The sequence below is a fragment of the Arachis duranensis genome, chromosome 7, assembly GCF_000817695.3.
Source record: "Arachis duranensis cultivar V14167 chromosome 7, aradu.V14167.gnm2.J7QH, whole genome shotgun sequence".
Taxonomy (NCBI): domain Eukaryota; kingdom Viridiplantae; phylum Streptophyta; class Magnoliopsida; order Fabales; family Fabaceae; genus Arachis; species Arachis duranensis.
This window is the reverse complement of record NC_029778.3, coordinates 58,195,226-58,217,914: the sequence shown is the minus strand read 5'-3', so window position 1 is coordinate 58,217,914 and position 22,689 is coordinate 58,195,226. Positions and strand designations below refer to the sequence as shown.

Below are 22,689 nucleotides of genomic sequence, written 5' to 3'. Positions count from 1 at the left end.
AAATTGTTAACCGAGTATTCAAACCTCGGGTCGTCTTCTCAAGGAACTGCGAGGAAGTATGTTCTTATTATTGGTTATAAAGGTTGTAATCGGGGTTTAGAAGGTGAGAAGCAAGTAATTTAAATGAGGAGTGAATTAAATGGCAATTAAAAATAAATAAATAACTGTAAAACAACTTTTGGCAAGATAAGGAAATTTAGAGGTCTAACTTAGTTATCTCTCTCAACTATAATAAAAGTTGAATCTAAACTCCACTTGGTCAATCTTTACCAGGGCAAGGAAAGTCAAGGGACTAATTAAATTGACCTATGAATCCTAATTATTTCCTAAGAAAAGGTTGGGATTATTTAGGTTCAGCTCAATTAGCAAGATAACGATTATTAATTACATTGAATTTAATAACTGTTGAGTTAATAAATTCTTAATCAGAACCAAAAGGGAAAAAAAAGTAAAATTGCTGGAATAATAAAAATATCCTTAGATGGGAAGCAATGGCAATTTAATTCAAAGAGAATAATTATAAACTGAAAATACCTCAATTATCATTAAATAAAAATGTCATCAACAGCCAATTGGGCAACATCAATCAAACATAATAAAGGCTTCAGAGTAATCAAATATAAAAGAGAAATTAAATAGTAAAAAGGAATATTAAACCTGGATCGAGAGTCACTCCAGAAAGAGAAGTCCTAAATCCTAAGAGAGAGAGAGAGAGGAGAGAACCTCTCTCTCCAAAACTACATCTAAAACATGGAAAAGTATATTATGAGAGGCATGATCATGAATGGATGCATTTTTCCCACTTTATAGCCTCTAAACTGTGTTCTCTGGGCCAAAAACTGGGTTAGAAATAGCCCAAAAATCACTTCCAGCGCTTTCTAGTCCGTACAGGTCGCGGAAAGGTGACGCGGCCGCGTCGTCCACGCGACCGCGCGGATTGGATGTTAGCTAGGTCACGCGTCCGCGTGACCCACGCGTTCGCGTCGCCTGGCGTCGAGGCAACTATGGCAAATTATATATCAAATCGAAGCCCCGGACATTAGCTTTCCAACGCAACTAGAACCGCGTCGTTTGGACTTCTGTAGCTAAAGTTATAGCCGTTTGAGTGCGAAGAGGTCAGGCTGGACAGCTTAGCAGTTTTTCCAACTTCTTGCATTCCTTCCACTTTTGCATGCTTCCTTTCCATCCTCCAAGCCATTCTTGCCCTGTAATCTCTGAAATCACTTAACACACATATCAAGGCATTTAATGGTGATAAGAGAGGATTAATAATAAGCAAATATAAGTCCAAAGAAGCATGTTTTCAGTCAAAGCACATAATCAGGAAGGAAATATAAAACCATGCAAATAGTATGAATAAGTGGGTAAAGAGTAGATAAAAACCACTTAATTGAGCACAAGATAAACCATAAAATAGTGGTTTATCAGAGATCATGCATTATCTAATTCATCATTCAATTCTTGCATAATCCTCATGAAATCATGTAAAATTTACAATGTTTGCTTGAATCAAGGTGTAAGTGTATTTTCATCCAAAACTTGTCTATTTACTAAGAAAATGCATGAAACTACCCTAAAACAGTAAAGAAAATGTCAATAAAACTGGCCTAGATACCCTGGCATCAATAGGTGACAGATGAGATGAGGAAAGGCTAACCTTGCCAAGGTGGAGGTTTTGCCAGCCACTTTCTAGAGTTCTAGAGAGATAACCTCATGAACTTCTACTTCCTCTCCAATCATGATGCTATGGATTATGATAGCCCAATCTACAGTCACTTCAGATTGGTTGCTAGTAGGAATGATGGAGCGTTGGATGAATTCCAACCATCCTCTAGCCACGGGTTTAAGGTCATACCTTCTCAATTGAACCGGTTTGCCTTTGGAGTCTCTTTTCCATTGAGCTCCTTCCACACATATGTCCATGAGGACTTGGTCCAGCCTTTGATCAAAGTTGACCCTTCTAGTGTAGGGGCGTGCATCTCCTTGCATCATTGGCAAGTTGAATGCCAACCTTACATTTTTCGGATTGAAATCTAAGTATTTCCCCCGAACCATGGTAAGCCAATTCTTTGGGTTCGGGTTCGGGTTCACACTTTGATCATGGTTCTTAGTGATCCATGCATTAGCATAGAACTCTTGAACCATTAAGATTCCGACTTATTAAATGGGGTTGGTGAGAACTTCCCAACCTCTTCTTCGAATCTTATGTCGGATCTCCAGATACTCATTCTTCTTGAGCATGAAAGGGACCTCAGGGATCACCTTCTTCTTGGCCACAACTTCTAGCATGATCTCATCATCCCTTTTCCAAGGCTCAAAGGAGATCCAATTATGGAGAGTTTCTTTTCCAAGACAACTAACCAATTGCATTAAGATTAAAAGCTTTCTAGTAAGATCAAGAGAAAAGAAAGAAGAAGAAGAATGAAAACTATAATTGATCCATCAAATTACAACAGAGCTCCCTAACCCAATGAAAGGGGTTTAGTTGTTCATAGCTCTAGAAATAAAAAATGGAAGAAAAGAAGAATCCATGCTAAAAGTGTAGAAAAGTAAATTTATAGAGAGTAGTTCCCAAAAGTGCCAAGCCTCTCTATAGTTCAAAACTACTCCTATATATACTACTCCTCTTGATCTTCTAGTGAGTTCTTCAAGTCTTGGATGTGGGCTTTGGATCTTGAGTTGAAGCAGTTCTCATCTTTAGTGGGCCCAACTTGCAAAGAAATATGAATTAGGCTTGGGTATTAAGTAAGATTTAACGTTGAGTGCCATTGTGGGTTCGAGAACGTTAGTGGCATTCACTTTTTCCACTAATGTTCCAACCTCATATACCCACGTTAAATCTAACGTTAGTGGTCTTAATGTGACCACTAACATTGCCTTTTCAATGTTTGGCCAACGTTATTGGGACTCACTTTTCCCAATAACGTTGGCTTATACCCCTTCACGAACGATAATGGGAATCACTTTTCCCATTAACGTTGCTTAGTGCCCCTTTGTTCCTACGTTAGAGTCCATGTTAGTATAGCTAACGTGACTCTTAACGTAGGTGTGATCCTCCTTCGAGAGCGTTAGTGACGCTCACCTTTGTCACTAACGCTCCAAATGCCACATTCTCTACGTTGGAACTCACGTTAACTAAGTTAATGTGGCTCTTAACGTAGTAATGATGCCATCTTCCAACGTTAGTGACAACAGTGAGTGTCACTAACGTTGGCTCTTTGATTTCAACTCCACGTTAACTTTCACGTTAATAGTCTTAACGTGAAAGTTAACGTAGGCAATGCTAGTTGGTCCAACGTTAGTGACAAAAGTGAGTGTCACTATGGTTGGCTTTTGTTTTCCTCTTCCACGTTAGAGTTCACGTTAACTAAGTTAACGTCACTCTTAACATGGATCACTGCCAAGTTCTCCAACGTTAGTGGTGTTCACGTTTTCTCTTAACGTTGGAGTTTCTTTTTCTTCTACGTTAACTACCACGTTAACTTAGTTAACGTGGCAAGTAATGTGAGCATTGGATGGCTTTGCAGGCGTTATTGGTGATCACTTTTCTCATTAACGTTGCAAGCTTTACCATTCCACGTTAGTGTTCACGTTAACTGAATACTAACGTGGTTCTTCCTTGCTTCCTTTGCCCTGAAAACAAGCAATTAAAGTGCATCAAAGCTCTAGCCAAAATCATGAGGTTATGCATTATCAATTTATCATGCAATTCTAGCAAAATACTCATGAAATTATGCAAAGTTCACAAAAGTTTCTTGAATCAAGGTGTAAGTGTAATTTCATCCAAAACTTGCCTTATTCACTAAGAAAATGCATGAAACTACCCTAAAACAATAAAGAAAAGGTCAGTGAAACTGGCCTAGATGCCCTGGCATCAGAGATCAATGAATGCATTGATTGAGAAAGAGATGAGAATGAACTTGATCCGGAGAATACAACATCTCCTAAGCCCAATGAATCCCCATCTCTGATCTTACCCATTCTCTTTACTTTCTACCATTTATTTCCATGTTCATCTTTCCAAATCCCCATTTATGATTATGCACTTTATTTTCTGCAATTTACTTTCCACCATTTAATTTCCTGCAATTCCCAATTACATTCTGTTTAGCTCAACTAGCACACTCTTCCAACTAAAGTTGCTTGACCAATCAATCCCTGTGGGATTCGACCTCACTCTATTGTGATTTTTTACTTGATGACAATTCGGTATACTTGCCAAAGGGAAATTTGTTGAGAGACAAGTTTTTGTGCAACAGTTCCCCATTTCAAAAACCCAAAAATATACCTTTTTCCATAACCAATAATAAACACACCTCCCTGCAATTCCTTGAGAGACAACCCGAGGTTTTAATACTTCGGTTATAAATTTTATTGGGTTTTATTACTTGTGACAACCAAACTTTTGTACGAAAGGATTTTTGTTGGTATAGAAACTATACTTACAACGTGATTATTCTGATGAAATTCTTTACTAGCAGAAGTCCTCATGTCAGAAATTCTTTAAAATTATGTTGCAGGGAGAGGAGATTACAATGAGAACATGCATCAAGGATGGGACAACCAAAGATGGGAGGAGCCACAAGGATTTGATCAACCCTCTTGGCAACAACCTCCACCAACATACTATGACCAAGAGCCCTTCCAAGAGGCATACTAAGATGACGGCTATGGTGAGCATTCTTTTGATTATCAACAACCACCACCATATGCCTATGAACCCCCTCCTCAGTATAGCTTAGAACCACCACACTCACAAGCCCCTTTCCACCATTCACCTCCATATGACCCTGACCCTTATCCACTTTATGAACCATACATAGAGCCACCCCCATTCTAGCACAATAACTCCCAAGAACCACCACCTCAATATACACCATGCCCTTATCCCTATCAAGAAGAACCACCTTCCTATTATGAACCATTCTTCCCAACAAATGAACCATCCTATCCACCCTAAACCTCCATGGAGAACACACTTACCTCTCTCACTAGTCTAACACCTACTCTTCAAGCTCTTATATCCCGTATGAACCAACCCTCTACCCCCAACAGTCAACCCTCAAGCTCTAGTGCACTTCTTTTTCAACCACAGAATGATCTCTCCATCCCAGCACCACCATCCATGGAAGAGCACCCACATCCATCAATCCAAGAGCAACACGATCCCAATTATGTTGTTGACATAGAACAAGAAATACGGGATCATCTTAGGGATGCAATGGATTGGTTGCACGCAGCCTTATTTCCAGAGGAGCAAGAGGAGACCCAAAAGGTAGAGATAGTGAAGACCCTTGAAGATGAAGGAGTAGATGAAGGGAGTTGTCATGGAAAGGTAATCATTAAGGAGGAGTACAATTTTATGCTAAAACAACTGGACAAAGCCGCAATAGTTAAGGGGGAAGTAGTTGAAGACTTAGGAGATGCGGAACCTCCATAGGAAAGTCAAGTCATAGAGCCTCCTTCCAAGACGGTTGCATTTGATGTTGAGGAGGGTGTACAACCTCCAAGGCATGTCATAGTTGAAGACTTGGAAGAGGTTAATCAAGATATAAAAATTAAAGAAGAAGAAGCACAACCTCCCATGCCCTTAGTGAACAATGAAGAAGAGATCGAATTGGAAGAAAGCTACTAAGAGGAAGCAGTTGAAGTTGAAGAGGCTTGTAAAGAGGTTAAAGTTATCAAGGAAGAGCACAAGGAAATGGAGCTTGAAATCACCTTGCCAAAGTTGTTGGAGACCTCTCCCCCAAAGCCATCACCATCCTCCCTTCATTCAAGTGGGTAAATCTCTCAACCCTAAGCTTAATTAGCCCACTTGAATATGCTTTGCTTGAGACAAATGGGCAACTTAGAGCTCTTTGTGGCATTAAGAGTAAGAGGAAGATGGTTAGTGGTTGGAGTTGTCAAGCAAGGTTCAACATGGTTGTGTGCTCAAAGTTTAAACGCAAAGGTTGGTGTAGAGCTCAATTGAATAGGTCTAGGATGTTGTTTGGCCGCTTCAGTGAGAATTCAGACTGCTTGCCACCTGGATGGAACAACATTGCTCAACAAGAAGACGGGTGCAAAAGCAAGATTTGGGACCCCGGAATTCAGTCGAGCAATCAATACTCTTGGGGCCTTGTCACTTGCTTTAACTTGCTTTAAGGCTTTCTACAAACATTGGTGGAGATTCCTGGATGAGTTCAAGCACAAGCCACCATAACATGGAGCTCACAAAATGTCCAACTTAAGGACTTTAACTAAAAGTGCTAGGTGGGAGACAACCCACCATGGTATGATCGTTCTTTTTCAGTCTTAATTTTATTTTATTTTGTTTTATTCTATTTTTCTTAGTGTTCATTCATAATGTCTGCATCAGCATCTGCATTTTGCATTCTACACACAGCAAAGAAAGGGGCAGAAAGTTACGTGGGAGTCATGCAGAAAGTATGCCAATCGCACAAGCATCAACACGCGCACGCGTCCCTCACGCGTGCGCGTCAGATGAAAATTTGGCACATCAAGCGTACGCGTCAATGACGCGCACGCGTGACCTTGGAAAATCGACGTAAATAGGTGTCAGGCCGAAAGTTGTGATGGCCTGGTGCGGAAACTATTCCCAAGGCACAAAGTCACTCACGCGTACGCATCCCTGACGCGTGTGCGTCATTTTCCAATTCTGCACACTCACGCGTCTGCGTCAATGACGTGCACATGTCATATGCTATTTTGGCACACACCCCAATGCAAACAGAGAGTTGTGCGAGTGCCATGATGCCCTCGCACGAGTAGCACAAGCTCGGTCACATGTACGCGTGACCGACACCGACGCGTCGTCTCCCGATTTACACGACCCACGTGTACGCGTGGTGCACGCGTGCGCGTCACTCGCGTAACACCACCAGATCCCTGCGCCGCCACTTATCTTATCTTTTCTTTCTAATCCTAATTTCTTCTATCTTTTCTTCTTTCTTCTTTCTTTCTTACTTCATCTCTTTAACTTCTCATCCTTCTTCGCTTTCGTCCTATTTTACTTAATTTATTTGCATACTTTGATTCATTACATTTTAATTTTGTGCATATTTTTATTTTCTTCTCTGAATTTATTATTTTTCCATTGGTGTTAAACTTTCTTATTCAACTGTTGCATCTTTTCTTGCATTATTCCGGTGCTTCATGACTTGTTTTATTTTGATTAGGTATTATTATTCATAAGTCAATACTATTCTTTTATGATACCTGTATTCCTTTTGCATTGATATGCACCTATACTATCTTGCATTACCCACACTCTCTCCCCTGTTGTTGCAATTTTTGCACTATTGATATGCCGTTTGCTTCTATTATCTTCTCACATACATGTTGTAGCTACCATGTAATTGAGACTCTCATTATTTGGCATTAATCCAACCATATTTTATCTGTTTCCTAACTTTATTTTTGGGTTACTTTTCTTCTTTTTCCTCTTCTTTCAGGATAGCCACCAAGAAGGGTGAGGAAAAACTTCTTAATGGGGAGATAAACAAGTCCATCTGCACAATCTTTGGAGAAAAGCATCAGTTGGAGAAACCCGTCCACTTGCACATCTTAGCATGCACCGAGGACGGTGCAACCTTTAAGTATGGGGAGGTCGATACCGACTTCCGTGGGTTATTTATTTTCTTCTCAACACCAATGTTTTATTTTATTTGTTAGTTCATTGTTGCATTTGCATGTTTCATTGCATGTTTGCTTGATTTTGTGCATATTCTACCACTACTTGGTTGAAGTGATAAGTTTCTTTTCAAAACCCTATTTTATAGTATTTCACTAATTTAAATTGAAAATTTGTGATAAACTTGTTGGAAGTTGTATTTGGAACATGGTTGATAGCTAAGAACACACAACCCGTGAGATTTGAGCTTAATTACATGGTTACATTATTTAACCATAATATTTTATTCTTGTGTGTTTCCTTCTCTATAACTGCAATATTTACTTTATTCCATTCTATATGTCCATTGTTTAGTGTATTTACATGCTTGGATATGATTGAGGCCATTATTTATTTTTGCTCACTTATCCCAAATAGCCTACTCTTTTAAATTACCCTTGTTAGCCACCTTGAGCCTTTGTATCCACATTTGTTCTATATTTTACCACATCATTAACCTTAAGTAGAAAAATAAATTAAATACCCCAAATTGAATCTTTGGTTAGCTTAAGTTAAGGATTGTGTATCAATTAAGTATGGGAAACTGTGGAACTTGGGTTAATGAAAGTCTACAGTGTTTTATTGACAAAATATTAGAAATTTGGGTATCTACTCATGTGAGACCAGAAAATTAAAAATCCATGTGCATTGATATGTTATGTTTACTTTTATATTTTTAATAAAAAAATAAATAAAAAATAAAAAATAAAAAAATAAAAAAAATAAAAAAGGAAGAAAAAGAGAAAAAAGTATATATAATATAAATAAATAAATAAGGGGACAAAATTACCCCAATGTTAAGTTAATAAAAGATCAATGCATATGTGATACAAATTAAAAGAAAAGTTGATACATGAGTATATGATGCAAAAGTGGGAATTTTGGGTAGCTAGGCATGATTTAAGAAGTTATATAGAGTGTGTGTGTGTTTATGTGAGAGCTTATGTTAGTCAAGGATTCAATTTATAGCTCACTTAGCCATACATATATCCTCACCCTTGCCTTGGCCCCATTACAACCTTGAAAAGACCTCATGATGTTTGCATTGGTACATTAAATATTTGTTAATTGGTTAGATGAAGAACAAAGTTTAGAAAGCATGATTAGAGAATAGTAGAGTGAATTAACCCTAGACACTTGAGAGATTAGAGTGCATATACACTACCAGTGAGGGTTCAAGGCTTGATTCTATGTTCCCTACTTTCATGAGCTATCTTCTTACAAGTTTATTTGTCTCTTATTGTGTGATTTGAATTGGTGAAATCAGATTTATGTTTGTCTTGGAGAACTTATTTACTTTTAACCAAGTAGATAGAAACATCTTAGCATATAGTTGCATTCATATACATAGGTTGCATTGCATTGCATTGCACGAGTCTTACTTTCCCCCATTCACTCTTTTAGGTTCTCTTGAGCTTAGCATGAGGACATGCTACTATTTAAGTGTGGGGAGATTTGATGCACCACTACTTTGTGGTACATCTTGTGCTTAATTAAGTGGATTTTATCCACTAGTCTCACACTTATTCATATTATTTGCATGGTTTTACAATTCCTTCCCAGATTTTGTTCTATGTTTGAAAACATGTTTCTTTGGCCCTAAATTTTCTATGTTTAATCCCCTCTTATTACCATTCGATACCGTGATCCGTGTCTTGAGTATTTCAGGCTTTATAGGGCAGGAATGGATTAGAGAACAGAAAGAAAACATGCAAAAGTGAAAGGAACGCGCGAAAATGAAGTTTTGAAGGAAATGGCAGCGACGTGCATGCATGGAAGACGCGGACGCGTGACTCGTGCAGAACCCAAGCGACGCGCACGCGTGGACGACGCAAACGCATGCCTAGCGCAAAGCACAAGCGACGCGTACGCTTGACTGACGCGTACGCGTGACAACGAAAACTTCCAAATGACGTGCACGCATGACGAATGCCGCGTGCAGAAAATTGCAAAAAACATCTCCAGCGATTTCTGGACTCCTTTTCGGCCCAAATTCAAGCCCAGAAAACATAGATTATAGGCCATAAAGTGGAGGAATGCATCCATTCATGGGACAACTTGGATATTCACATAATTTTAGGTTTTAGATGTAGTTTTCTAGAGAGAGAGAGGCTCTCTCCTCTCTCTTAGTTTTTAGGATTTAGGATTTCTCTTAGTTTTAGGATTGTTTCTTCATTCCAGGTTCAATGTTCCTTTAATTTATTTTCTCTTCTACTTTTATTTGTTCTATTACTTTAGTTTCTTTATTTTCCCAATTTGATTTATGAACTCCTTGTTAGATTTGATTTTCTTTATTTAATGCAATTTGAGGTATTTTAGATTTATGATTGCTTTCTTCTATTTATGATATAAATAATTTGGATTTTTCATCCCTTTGCTTTGGTTAAGTAATTGGTGACACTTGAGTTATCAAACTCAGTTGTGGATTGAAAATTGGAAATTGCTGATTGATTTGGATCCCTCTAAAGCTAGTCTTTCCATAGGAGTTGACTAGGACTTGAGGAATCAAATTGATTAGTCCACTTGACTTTCCTTCATTTAGTAAGGGTTAACTAAGTGGGAGCAATAAACAATTCTCATCACACCTGATAAGGATAACTAGGATGGGATTTCCAGTTCTTATACCTTGCAATGATTTTCATAATAATTAATTTACTGTTAATTTATTTCCTTGTTCCCCATTTCAAAAACCCAAAAATATACCTTTTTCTATAACCAATAATAAACACACCTCCCTGCAATTCCTTGAGAGACGATCCGAGATTTCAATACTTCGGTTATAAATTTTATTAGGTTTTGTTACTTGTGACAACCAAACTTTTGTACGAAAGGATTTTTGTTGGTTTAGAAACTATACTTACAACGTGATTATTCTGATGAAATTCTTTACCAGCAGAAGTTCTCTCGTCAAGGATTCTATTGACTGTGTACACTTGAGGTAGCTGAGATGGAATTATAGGAAAATGAGGTAGGATTAGTGGCGGGTGGATTGATATCACTCTGTCCCCTGGAGAGAAGTCCTCTGTAGGGATATTTTTGTTTTTCCATCCTCTTGGCACCTTCTTCTCAAATCTCTTCTCTCCTTTAAGTGATTCTTTAGTGATTCTTGTGTCATGAGGGTTCTTGTTGATTGTCCCTCTTGAATCTTGTAGTTTCAGCTCCTCCTTGAATTTTTTTTACTGTTGCGCCACTTGGACTTCTTGTTTTTCCACCAAGGATGTCTTCAGAGGCCTTGCTTGTGATTTACTGCTTGCTTCCTCAAAGAATGTCTCCTTGTGATCATGCTTCAGGTCTTTGTTCTCTTGTTCAGATTCATGTGAGGGTTTGAAGACATGAAAGGTGAATTATTCTTCATGTATTCTCAATATCAACTCCCCTTTCTCAACATCTATGAGTGCTTTGGCTGTGGCAAAGAATGGTCTCCTCAGAATGATTGGGTGAAGATAGCTTTCTTCCATCTCAAGAACAACAAAGTTTGTAGGAAAAAAGTACTTTCCTACCTTCACCAGCACATTTTCAATCACACCTAGTACTTGTTTCTGGGCCTTGTCAGCTAGTTGAAGGCTCATGTTTGTGGATTTCAACTCATTGATTTGTAGCTTCCTCATAAGAGACAGGGGCATTAAATTTATGCTCACTCCGAGATTACAAAATCCTCTGTTAATCATTGTATCCCATATAGCACAAGGGATGTAGAAACTCCCTGGATCCTTCTTCTTTGTAGGCAAATCCTTCTGGATAAGGGCACTGCACTCTTTAGTCATAACTACTGTCTGCCACCCTTTAAGGGATTCTTCTTGGTTAGCAACTCCTTCATGCATTTGATATATGAAGGCATTTGTTGGAGAGCTTCAATAAATGGAATGTTGATGTGAAGAGACTTAAATGTGTCCAGAAACCTAGAATACTTCTTCTCTTTAGCACCACCTTTGAGCCTTTGAGGGAATTGTGCTTTTGGCACGTATGGTTCCAAGACTTCCTTCTCCATTGGATCCTCCTTTGTGCAGGGTAAATGCCTTGTTCTGTCCCTTCCAATTTCTCTGTTGGGGATCCTTTGTTGTGCTCTGTTAAACTGATAGCTTCTTCCTCCAAGATCTCTTCACTTCTTAGAGTGATTGCCTTATACTCTTCCCATCTCACATCCTTTGTTTCTCCACTTGGATTCTTCTCAATGTCACTTGGGAAACTGTCTATGGGCTTAGGAATTTACTGAGAAAGATATCCTACTTGGGATTCAAGCTTCTTGATGGCAGCTCCCTGGATTTTCATATTAGATCTTACTTCCTCCTTGAATGCCTTGTTATCCTTAAACTCCTTGCAAAGTTCTTCAAGTCAAGCCTCAATCTGGGAGATTCTATCCTCAGATGGTGCTTGTGGTGATAGGTTGGAATTTAGAGGTTGATAGTGGCTATTTTATGCTTGATATGGAGGCTGGAAAGAAGTGTTATGTTGGGTTTGATATAGTCTTTGATTGGAGTGTTGGTAAGTGGAAATGTTGTAATGATTGGAGTTTTGAGGCCTATGGTCTTGGATTTGGTTTTGCTGGTTTCCCCACCCAAAGTATGGGTGGTTCTTCCAACCAAGATTGTAGGTTTTGGAGTGTAGATCATAGGGTTTCCTTGATGAGTTTCCAACATAATTGACTTGTTCCCAATCACCTCCTTCCTCTGCATTCACCCCTTCTTGAGTTGGTGGTTGAGTTTTGATTGCTGCAACCTGGTTTTTCTCCATATGCTTGGTGAGCTCTGCTAATTGGTTGGTAATCAACTTGTTTTGGGCTAGCAATGCATGCCTATGACTCAGTTTCAACACTCCTCTATTGGTGCTCCGATCGGAAGCATAGAAGTACTCATTATTAGCCATAGTTCAATTATATATATGGCCTATTCTATGGTCTTTTTGGTATTGAGAAAGCCTCATGAAGAGTCGTCCATGGCCTTCTTTGCTTCTTTAGAAAGCACTTCATAGAAAATATGTAGCTGCACCCATTATTGAACATATCGGGGGGACATCTTCTTGTCAGCTCCTTGTATCTTTCTCAGGCTTCATACAAAGTTTATCCATCCAACTGCCTAAAGGTTTGCACCTCCGTTCTCAACTTGATTATCTTTTGTGAAGGGTAAAACTTTGTTAGAAACTTGTTGACAACATCTTCTCAAGTGGTAAGACTCTCCTTAGGAAAGGACTTAAGCCACTTAGATGCTTTATCCCTAAGAAAAAAGGGGAACAAGAGCAATTTATAGGTGTCAGGATGAAAACCATTGTCCTTCACAGTGTTACATATTCTCAAGAATGTGGTTAGATGTTTGTTGGGATCTTACTGGGCACTTCCTCCAAATGAGCAATTGTTTTGAACCAGGATGATGAGTTGAGGTTTTAACTCAAAGTTGTTGGCATGAATGGTTGGTTTTAGGATGCTACTTCCATAATTTCATGGGTTTGGGTTGATGAAAGAGCCTAAAAATCTTCTCTCTTGCCTAACATGATTACCAGCACCCTCTCCAACATGATTATGTACCTCTTCTTCCATGGTAATGTCTAGATCTTCTTCCAACTCTTCCTCACCAACTATTCCTTTACCTTTTTCTTCCTTCCTTAGTCTAAGGAAGGTCCTCTCAGGTTCACTATCAAAAGAGGTTGAAGCTCCTCCTCTTCTACCTGTCATACACACAGTAAAACAAGCAAAGAGAAACAAGTGAAAGAATCACTCTTGTTAAGAAGTGTGGTTAGAGTGATTGGTGCAATTTGTAAAACAGTTAGTGGATTAGTGTGTAAGAATGTAAATAAACAATGAAAATAATTGAAATTGCTAAGAATGAAAGTAACCAAGCTGAATTAAAAACTAATTAACAAAAGAAAAGAAAAGTGTTCAATCTAGTTATCGTCCGGTTTAATCATTGTCAATGCAAAATCAATCCCCGGCAACGGGGCCATAAACTTGATGCGTGAAATCTATATCTCTACAAATTCCCTTTGGCAAGTATACTGAATTTGTCGTCAAGTAAAAACTCACAGTAGAGTAAGGTCGAATCCCACATGGATTGATTGGTTGAGAAACTTTAATCAAAGGAATGTTCTAGTTGAACTAAACAGAATTGGGTTGAGAATTGCAGAATTTAAATGGTGGGAAACTTAAATAGCAAGAAATGTAAATGACAAGAAAATAAATAGTTGAATGTAGATTGCATAAAAGTAAATCGCCGAAAGTAAATTGCTGAAAAGTTAATGGGAATGGGGATGATGAATATCAAAGTAAATAGCAGAATATAAAGAATGGGAAGATAAGAATGGGGAAGCTCATTGGGTTTAGGAGATATTGTATTCTCCAGATCAAGTCCATTCTCATCTCTTCCTCAATCCATGCAACTCATTGATCTCTTGGCAATCTTAGGTGATTGAATCCCAATTCCTTGGCAATTCAATCTCTCTAAGCTTGAACAATTGCCCAATTCCTTGATATAATTGCTTATGGGAAGAGATGAAGTACGGCCACTAATTATACCATATGTCTTCCTAGATCAAAGTATTGGGAGAATTATATGTCACTATATCCATCCAACCCCCAATCCAGTCCAACATGAGAAAGCGTTTCTAGCATGATTTCTTCATTCCTCTTCCAAGGCTCAAAGGAAATCCAAGTAAGAACAATTTTTCTTCCGAGACAATTGGTCAATTGGATGAGGATTGAAAGCTTTCAATCAAATCAAAGAGAATGAAAAGAAGAAGAAGAATAAGAACTATGATTGATCCCTTGAATTACAACAGAACTCCCCCCCAATGAAATTGGGTTTAGCTAATCATGGCTCTGGAAAATGGAAATGAAAATGCAAAGTGCATTGAAAAGTAAAAACTGAGTACAGAGAAAAGTAAATTCTGGGTGTTTACAATCCTGGATCCCCCCAGGTCCCACTTCCCCCCAAAGTTCCTTTTCTAGTTCAAAACCACTCTTATATATACTACTTCTCTGATTCTCAGTTGAGTCTGCAAGTCTCTAGATGTGGGCCCTTGGCCTTAGTTGAAGCAGTTAACTAACTCATTGGGTTTTTCTCAACTTGCTGGAGGAGTTTAAGTTGGGTAACATTCACGTTAGTCAGGCCGTTAGTCGCACTGACGTGGGCTTTTTGTCTTCGATCAAGTTAGTGGTGTCAACTTCACCAGTAACTTCCCATGCTCTACATTCTCCACGTTAATGGCTCACATTAGTGGCATTAACGTGGCCACTAACGTGGGCTTCCTTGGCCTTTGATCAAGTTAGTGATGTTAACTTCATGGTGTGCATGTACGCAAAATACACACTATTTCGTACAATAGCAGTAGTACCAGCAAGTGCACTGGATTGTCTAAGTAATACCTGAGCATGTCAGGATCGATCCTACAAGGATTGTGGCTTAAAGCAAGCTTTGGTTGTCTTGCAGGTCTTCGTCAGGCGGAATCGAAAGGAGTTAGAATATTATGTGAACCTTGAATGATTATATGTCATAAATACTTGGATAAATGATAGGAATAGAATTGAGAGTCAAAGTTGCTTTGTCTTTCTAAAGTAACTCTGGTACTACTATCTTCTTTGCTTGTGAATGATCTTCTTTTATCGCAGACTGTAAGTGATCAAAGCCATTGCCCGTGGTCATTGATCTCCTATGCTACAGATTGAACACGGGTCGTGGCTATTGACCGTGATTATTCAATCTGACAAAGGGTGAAGTGCATAGCAGTCCATTCTCTTGCCAATCCTACTCAAAACGCTACAGACAAGGTCGAATCTTCTGGATCAGAGAACGTTGCTTCTTTGGATTCTAGCCTATACCACAGAGACCCTAATCTCTGCGGAGATCGACTGAACTAGTGTCTTGAGAAGTCCCCAATGAAATCATGGATTACTTGTCTGAGAGATGTATAAACATAGCTGTTGGCTCATGCTTTTCTTCCAGGTACTCACACGAACCCAAGTAGAAGTGGGTGTTTGTCAGGCACGTTTGTCTCAATGTGATGAACAGAGCTAATTTGTCAGATCAACCTATTCATCATGATGAATATCGGATATACATCTTAGAGATAGATTAGAAACGGATCAAAGAAGAAACAATAGTACTTTTATTAATTCATAGAGCTCAGCAAGGCTTCTTCCTTCAACCTAGGATGTTCAAAAACTCATACTGAAAGTAAAAACAATGAAAAAATGTAAAAATGGCAGACCTCCCTCTTCGAGAGGTGTAAAAGGTTCGAAGAACGTAAAAATGGTCAAAAGACTCTGAATTACATAAAGTTAATCCCTTAAATACTAAACAGATGACTAGTAAGGGTAAAACAGTCTATTTAGTGCTAAAATTCACTTTTGGCGCCCTTGGTGAGTGTTTGGACAGAGATTTGGTGAGATCCACGTGCTTTGAGGCTTCTTGGATGTGGAATGCCAACTAGGGGTCCTCTCTGGGCCTTTGGACGCTGGGCTCTGCTCTTTGGATGTTGGACACCTGGTAGGGGGCAGGAAGCTGGCGTTGGACGCCAGTTTTGGGCCTTCTGATCTGAAGCAAAGTATAAACTATTATATATTGCTGGAAGCTCTGGAAGTCAGCTTTCCATAGCCATTGAGAACTCTCCATTTAAACTTCTGTAGCTCTAAAAAAGCTCTTTCTCAATTTCAGCCAAAAAATATCTAAAATTGCCAAAAAATACAAAAACTCATAGTAGAATCCAAAAATGTGAATTTAATACTAAAACCTATAAAAAATCAATAAAACCTAAATAAAAACTACTAAAAACTATATGAAAATGATGTCAAAAAGTATATAAAATATCCGCTCATCACTTCACCACTAACTTCCCATGCTCTTCATTCTCTACGTTAATGGCTCACGTTAGTGGCATTAACGTGGCCACTAATGTAGGCTTCCTTGGCCTTCGATCAAGTTAGTGATGTTAACTTCACCACTAACTTCCCATGATGTCCCCTTCTTCAAGGTTAGTGCCCACATTAATAGTATTAACGTGGCACTAACGTGGGTTTTCTATGCTTCTTCTTTCTTGAAATTAATCAACCAAATTACATCAAAATCTTGCTCTAATCACGGGATGATGCATCACTCATTTTATCATTCAATCTTTGCATTATTCTCATGAAAATGTTTAGAATTCGTAATGTTTGATTGACTCAAGGTATGAATGCATATTCAACGAAATACTTGCCTATTTCCTAGGGAAATACATGAAACTAACCTAAAACATACTCAAATGGCTTGTGAAGCTAGCCAAGATGCCCTGGCATCAGGGGTTCTGTATCCATATTCCTGCTCATAAACAACAAAAAATGAAGAAAAGGTGGGAGTCTCTATGTCAGAGTATAGAGGACTCCTACTGAGATAAGGAAGAAATAAAATAAAATAAAGTAGCTAAAAAAATTGAAACAAGAATGCAAGAATTTACCTAAAAATTTTGAAAATAAGAAAGAAGGGGATTAAGGATTTTCGAATTCCACAAGAAAAGAAAAATACTAATAGAAAACCAAATTTAAACTTTGAATTTAAATAAAGATAAGATAAAGATTCAAGAATTAACTTCTAATTTTTTAAAATTAAAAGCAAGATTTTTAAAAGTTTTTGAAATTCGAAAAGAAAGAAAAAGAAAAATTAAAAAGACACCAAATTTAAAAATAAAAAAGATAAGGTAAACAATTAACTAAGAATATTTGAAAATAGAGATGGAAGATTTGATTTATAAAATTTTGAAAATTAAAAATAAATGGTTAAAAAAAGATTTTGAAATTCAAAACAGAAGAAAGAAAAACTAAAGAAACACCAAACTTAAAATCAGAAAATAAGAGAAAATTAATAAGAAAAATTTCAAAAATATAGAGAAATAAGTAAAACTAAAATTCGAAACTCAAAAGGAAATAAATAATCAAAAACTGATAAAAATACCTAATCTAAGCAACAAGACAACTGGTAGTTGTCAATCTCGAACAATCTCCGGCAACGGCGCCAAAAACTAGGTGTGCAAAAATTGAACTCGCACAACTTTATCGGCAAGTGCAACGGGTCATCCAAATAATACCTCAGGTGAGTGAGGGTCGATCCTAAGAGGATTGTTGGATTGAGTAAGCAATAGTTATCTTGTTGGACTTAGTCAGGCGAAAAGTGAAGAAAGTAGTTGTTGAAAGCACATAAAACAAAATAATAAAGAAAAGCAGGTAAAGATTGGTGTAAAATCAATATACGAAAATAGTTAAGGTTTCAGAGATGTTTATCTTTTTTGATTAAAACTTCTTACTAACTACTTTAACAATGAATGATTCATTCTATGGCAAACTGTAAGTGATCAAATCCTAATTCCTTAGCAATTTAATCTCCTCTGATCATCATCAAATGCCATTGTCAGTCGTCATTCAATTCAGACGAGGGTGAAGTTCAGTATTCTAGTTTATACCACAAAGGCCCTAATCATCCCAGATCCCTGCTACACAGATGTAGTTCAGGCGACCTTGGTTAAAGTATCACCAGAACTCATGTAGAAAAAGGGTCATACTTCCATTCCACCCAGTTTCATTAGTATTAAAAATGAGTCACACCTAAGAATAGAATAAAACATATATAGAAATAAAAAATTAATAATATTAATCCATAAAATAAACAGAGCTCCTAACCTTAACCAGGAAGTTTAGTTGCTCATGATTTACAGAGAAAATAAAGTTTTGAAAAGTATGGAGGAAGAAGATCTGATGATCCTAAACCTAAGTGATCTCCTCTTTAAATAATAAATGCTAAACCTAAAAGATATTATTTTAAATTAAAAAGTACAAAGATAAAATAAGAAAACCATAAGGAGTGCGAAATCCACTTGGAGGCCCAACTGGTGAATGGCTCGGATAGCAAGCTGGCGTACAACGCCAGGTTTGGGCGTTGAACGCCCAGGAGGGAGTGAGCGCCTTTGACTTTAGCCCCTGGGAGCTGGCAACATTTTCGTTTCTTGCTCCAGGCTTCTCCAAACTGCTCCTAATTTCACCTAAAACCATAAAAACACCAGAAAAACTCAAAGTAGCTTCCAAAGATGAATTTTGCACTAAAATAGAATAAAACTTAATAAAATAAAACTAAAAACAATATAAAACGAGTTAAAAAAGGGTATAAGAGGCTCATGCATCACTGATCAGGGGACTATGTTTTCTAGTTAACGCATTAATAATTTTTGTAGCCTTGAGGAACATTACTATGATAACGTCGACTCCATATTATGTGCAAGAAAATAGTCAAGTTGAGGCAGCAAATAAGATTTTGAACAATTTGATTAAGAAACAAATCGATCGTAAATCTCGAACTTGGCATGAGACTTTAAGCCAAGTGTTGTGGGCTTATCAAAATTCACCTAAAGGATCGACAAATACATCTCCTTATAAACTGGTACATGGCAATGATGCAGTGCTGCCATTAGAAATTAATCTTAACACTTTAAGAGTAATGAGGCAAGATGATTTACCGATTGAAGATTATTTGAATGCAATGTATGATGAGTTGAATAATTTGGATCAAGAATGAATTTTAGCACTCGAAAATATCATTCATCAGAAGAATGGTATTGCTTGAAGTTATAACCATCGAGTGAAAGAGAAGTGTTTTAGCGTGGGAGTGTTGGTTAAAAGTAATTGAACTTTTTTGGTAAATGGTCCTATAATTAGGAAGGACCTTTTAAGGTGATTGATTTGTACTCTAGAAATGCATACTGTATTAAAGATATTGATTCTGGTAATGTAGTCAAATCGATAAATGGAAAGTACTTGAAGCAGTATCGATGTATAGAAAGTAGTGTCTGAATAAAAGAGTTCAAGTGAAGTAAAAGGGGTTTCAATCAAAAGAGTATATTAAATTTTGGGTAAGAAAGGGGCTAATAGTTCCTCGAGTTCCATATGAAGTTGAACTCTTTTGCTATTGAGAGCAGAATAAGCTTTGACTTCGTCATGCTCTTCGTTCTGTGCCTTGTATATCTTCTCTTGATTTCTTCTTGTTTAGTTTTCATCTTGTAAAGTTCTTTGAAAAGATCTTGTTTCTTTTGCTGTGCTGCAGTATAGGGCCTTGCTAATTCAGCTCTTTTTCTTTAATCATGGCAAGTTCGATCATGAGTTCTTCCTTTTGTTTGTCAAAATAAGCTTGGGTACTAGTAGCTTGGGCAATTCTTAAGTTAAATTCTTTGTATGATTTCTGTATCGATTGATAGACAATGCCAATTCTTTTGACTCCGTTTCGATCTTGGCTGTTATTTCTTTGGCTTCTTTTAATCTGTCTTGAGTGATGGAAAAATTATTGGAAACCCTTGTGAACCTTCTTAATATTGAAGAAAATTGAGGTAGAACCTAGAATTCAAGAGAAGAGCTTAAAATTTCAGAAAAAAAGCTATTTAAATCATCTCGTGCAACCTATTCGTCATCAGTATAGGTCAGCAGCCTAAGAACAAAGATTAATTGTTCGAGGGTTGCAAGAGTAAGATTTACAGGGAGATTTAGAGCTGGAAAATTCTCTGTAATCGAACTTGAGTTTGGAATTCTTCTTCTTGAGAAACTCTGGTCAAGACGGCTACAAGGTTAGCAAAGTCAGCATCTGGGAGATCGGAGGCAGTGGCTGGAATTTCTTTTGAAAGTTCAAGGCCTTGTGAAGAAGATAGTTGGATTAGTTCTATGGGACTTGGAGGATGTTGAGGAGAACGTATGGTTTCTCTGGTTTCTCGAATAGGAGAGTTGAGGGTTTGTGAAATTAGGGAGTTGATAACAAGGTTGGCATTAATGGGAGAAGAAGGAGTAGAATTGTTCATAGCTTGAAGAGATGGCGATTTTTCTTGGCTTAGATCCACCATGTTTTGTTCTTCAATAATCGATGGAGGAATAACTTGGATGGGATTGGCCATGATAGTGATTGCTTGAGCAGAGGTGTGAGGTTCCTGAAGTCCTGATTTGTGTTGGTCTCCTTACTTTTCTGGTTCGATTTGTGCAATTGGCAAGGAATAGATTGAGAAACCTTTCTAGCCGTTATCATGAAAGAAAGGTTTGTAAGTGAAAGAATTCAAAATCGATAAAAATAAGTTAAATTGGTGAGATAGTTGTACCTGGATAGATTTTCTGTGTTGGAGATGTGGGAATGAAGAAGTCTCCGATGAATCATCTGAATCAGAACCATCGGAGGATGAGGAAAAAATGTTCGATTGGGATGGTTGTTGACTCTCATCGGAAGTGCTTTCACTTGATGGTTGCTTCTGAATTAAAGATTGAAAAATTCAATACAATCTTTGTTAAAATATATATGATGATAAAAGTTTGATAGGAAGAGTCAACCACGTGTTTACCTTTATAGAATTACAGGTTTGGTGGTTTTTGTCGAAGTTTTTTGGACCTTCTATCGTGGTTGTTTGGGTTTTACAGAAGCTTCAATTTTCCTTTTCGGAACTTTTTTAGGTGAGGCCTCAACCACTTAGAGAATTTTAATGAAAGATTCTTTGATTTCATCCAAGGTACGATTGTATCGAGAATAGTAATTATTCCACCACTCGATGAAAGATTGACATAAGACAAATGAGAATAGTTGCCTTGATGTGTATGGTTGACATCGAGACATCTTTGGATTACTGGTGCACGAAATTGTGATCATCAATGGCGTCATCAATATGGTACGCACAACTGCAATCTCAACTCTTTATCACAACTTCGTACAACTAACCAGCAAGTGCACTGGGTCGTCCAAGTAATAAACCTTACACGAGTAAGAGTCGATCCCACGGAGATTGTTGGTATGAAGCAAGCTATGGTCATCTTGTAAATCTCAGTCAGGTAGATTCAAATGGTTATAAATGATTTATGAATAAAGCATAAAATAAAGATAGAGATACTTATGTAATTCATTGGTGGGAATTTCAGATAAGCGTATGGAGATGCTTTGTCCCTTCCGTCTCTCTGCTTTCCTACGGTCTTCATCCAATCCTTCTTACTCCTTTCCATGGCAAGCTATATGTTGGGCATCACCATTGTCAATGGCTACAGTCCCGTCCTCTCAGTGAAAATGTTCAACGCGCTCTGTCATAGCACGGCTATTCAGCTGTCGGTTCTCGATCATGTCGGAATAGAATCCAGTGAATCTTTTGCGTCTGTCACTAATGCCCCACAATCGCGAGTTTGAAGCTCGTCACAGTCATTCAATCCTTGAATCCTACTCAGAATACCACAGACAAGGTTTAGACCTTCCAGATTCTCTTGAATGCCGCCATCAATTCTAGCTTATACCACGAAGATTTGAATCATCACATTCATCAAGTTGAGGAACAAGTGATATCTTAGAACAAGAATAAGCTGAATTGAATAGAAGAACAATAGTAATTGCATTAATACTCGAGGTACAGCAGAGCTCCACACCTTAATCTATGGTGTGTAAAAACTCCACCGTTGAAAATACATAAGAACAAGGTCTAGGCATGGTCGAGAGGCCAGCCCCCATGATCTAAGATAGCATAAGACTACTCAAAGGTAGCTACCCATATTGTCTAATACAATAGCAAAAGGTCCTATTTGTAGAGAACTAGTAGCTTAGGATTTACAAAGATGAGTAAATGACATAAAAATCCACTTTCGGGCCCACTTGGTGTGTGCTTAGGCTGAGCATTGAAGCATTTTCGTGTAGAGACTCTTCTTGGAGTTAAACACCAGCTTTTGTGCCAGTTTGGGCGTTTAACTCCCATTCTTGTGCCAGTTCCGTCGTTTTATGCTAGAACTCTTGAGCTGACTTGGAACGCCTATTTGGGCCATCAAATCTCGGGAAAAGTATGGACTATTACCATTGCTGGAAAGCCCAGGATGTCTACTTTCCAACGCAGTTGAGAGCGCGCCAATTGGGCTTCTGTAGCTCTAGAAAATCGACTTCGAGTGTAGGGAGGTCAGAATCCAACAGCATCTGCAGTCCGTTTCAGCCTCTGAATCAGATTTTTGCTCAGGTCCCTCAATTTCAGCCAGAAAATACCTGAAATCACAGAAAAACACACAAACTCATAGTAAAGTC

At 38.0% G+C, this 22,689-nt stretch overlaps 1 protein-coding gene across 1 annotated transcript; it reads right to left on the bottom strand.

The window, feature by feature from the left end:
* Window positions 1-11,016: 11,016 nt before the first annotated feature.
* Window positions 11,017-11,493, bottom strand: LOC107459141 (uncharacterized). Its single transcript, XM_016077353.1, has one exon. It carries the CDS (start codon window positions 11,491-11,493, stop codon window positions 11,017-11,019), a length of 477 nt encoding a protein of 158 aa, XP_015932839.1.
* Window positions 11,494-22,689: the final 11,196 nt, after the last annotated feature.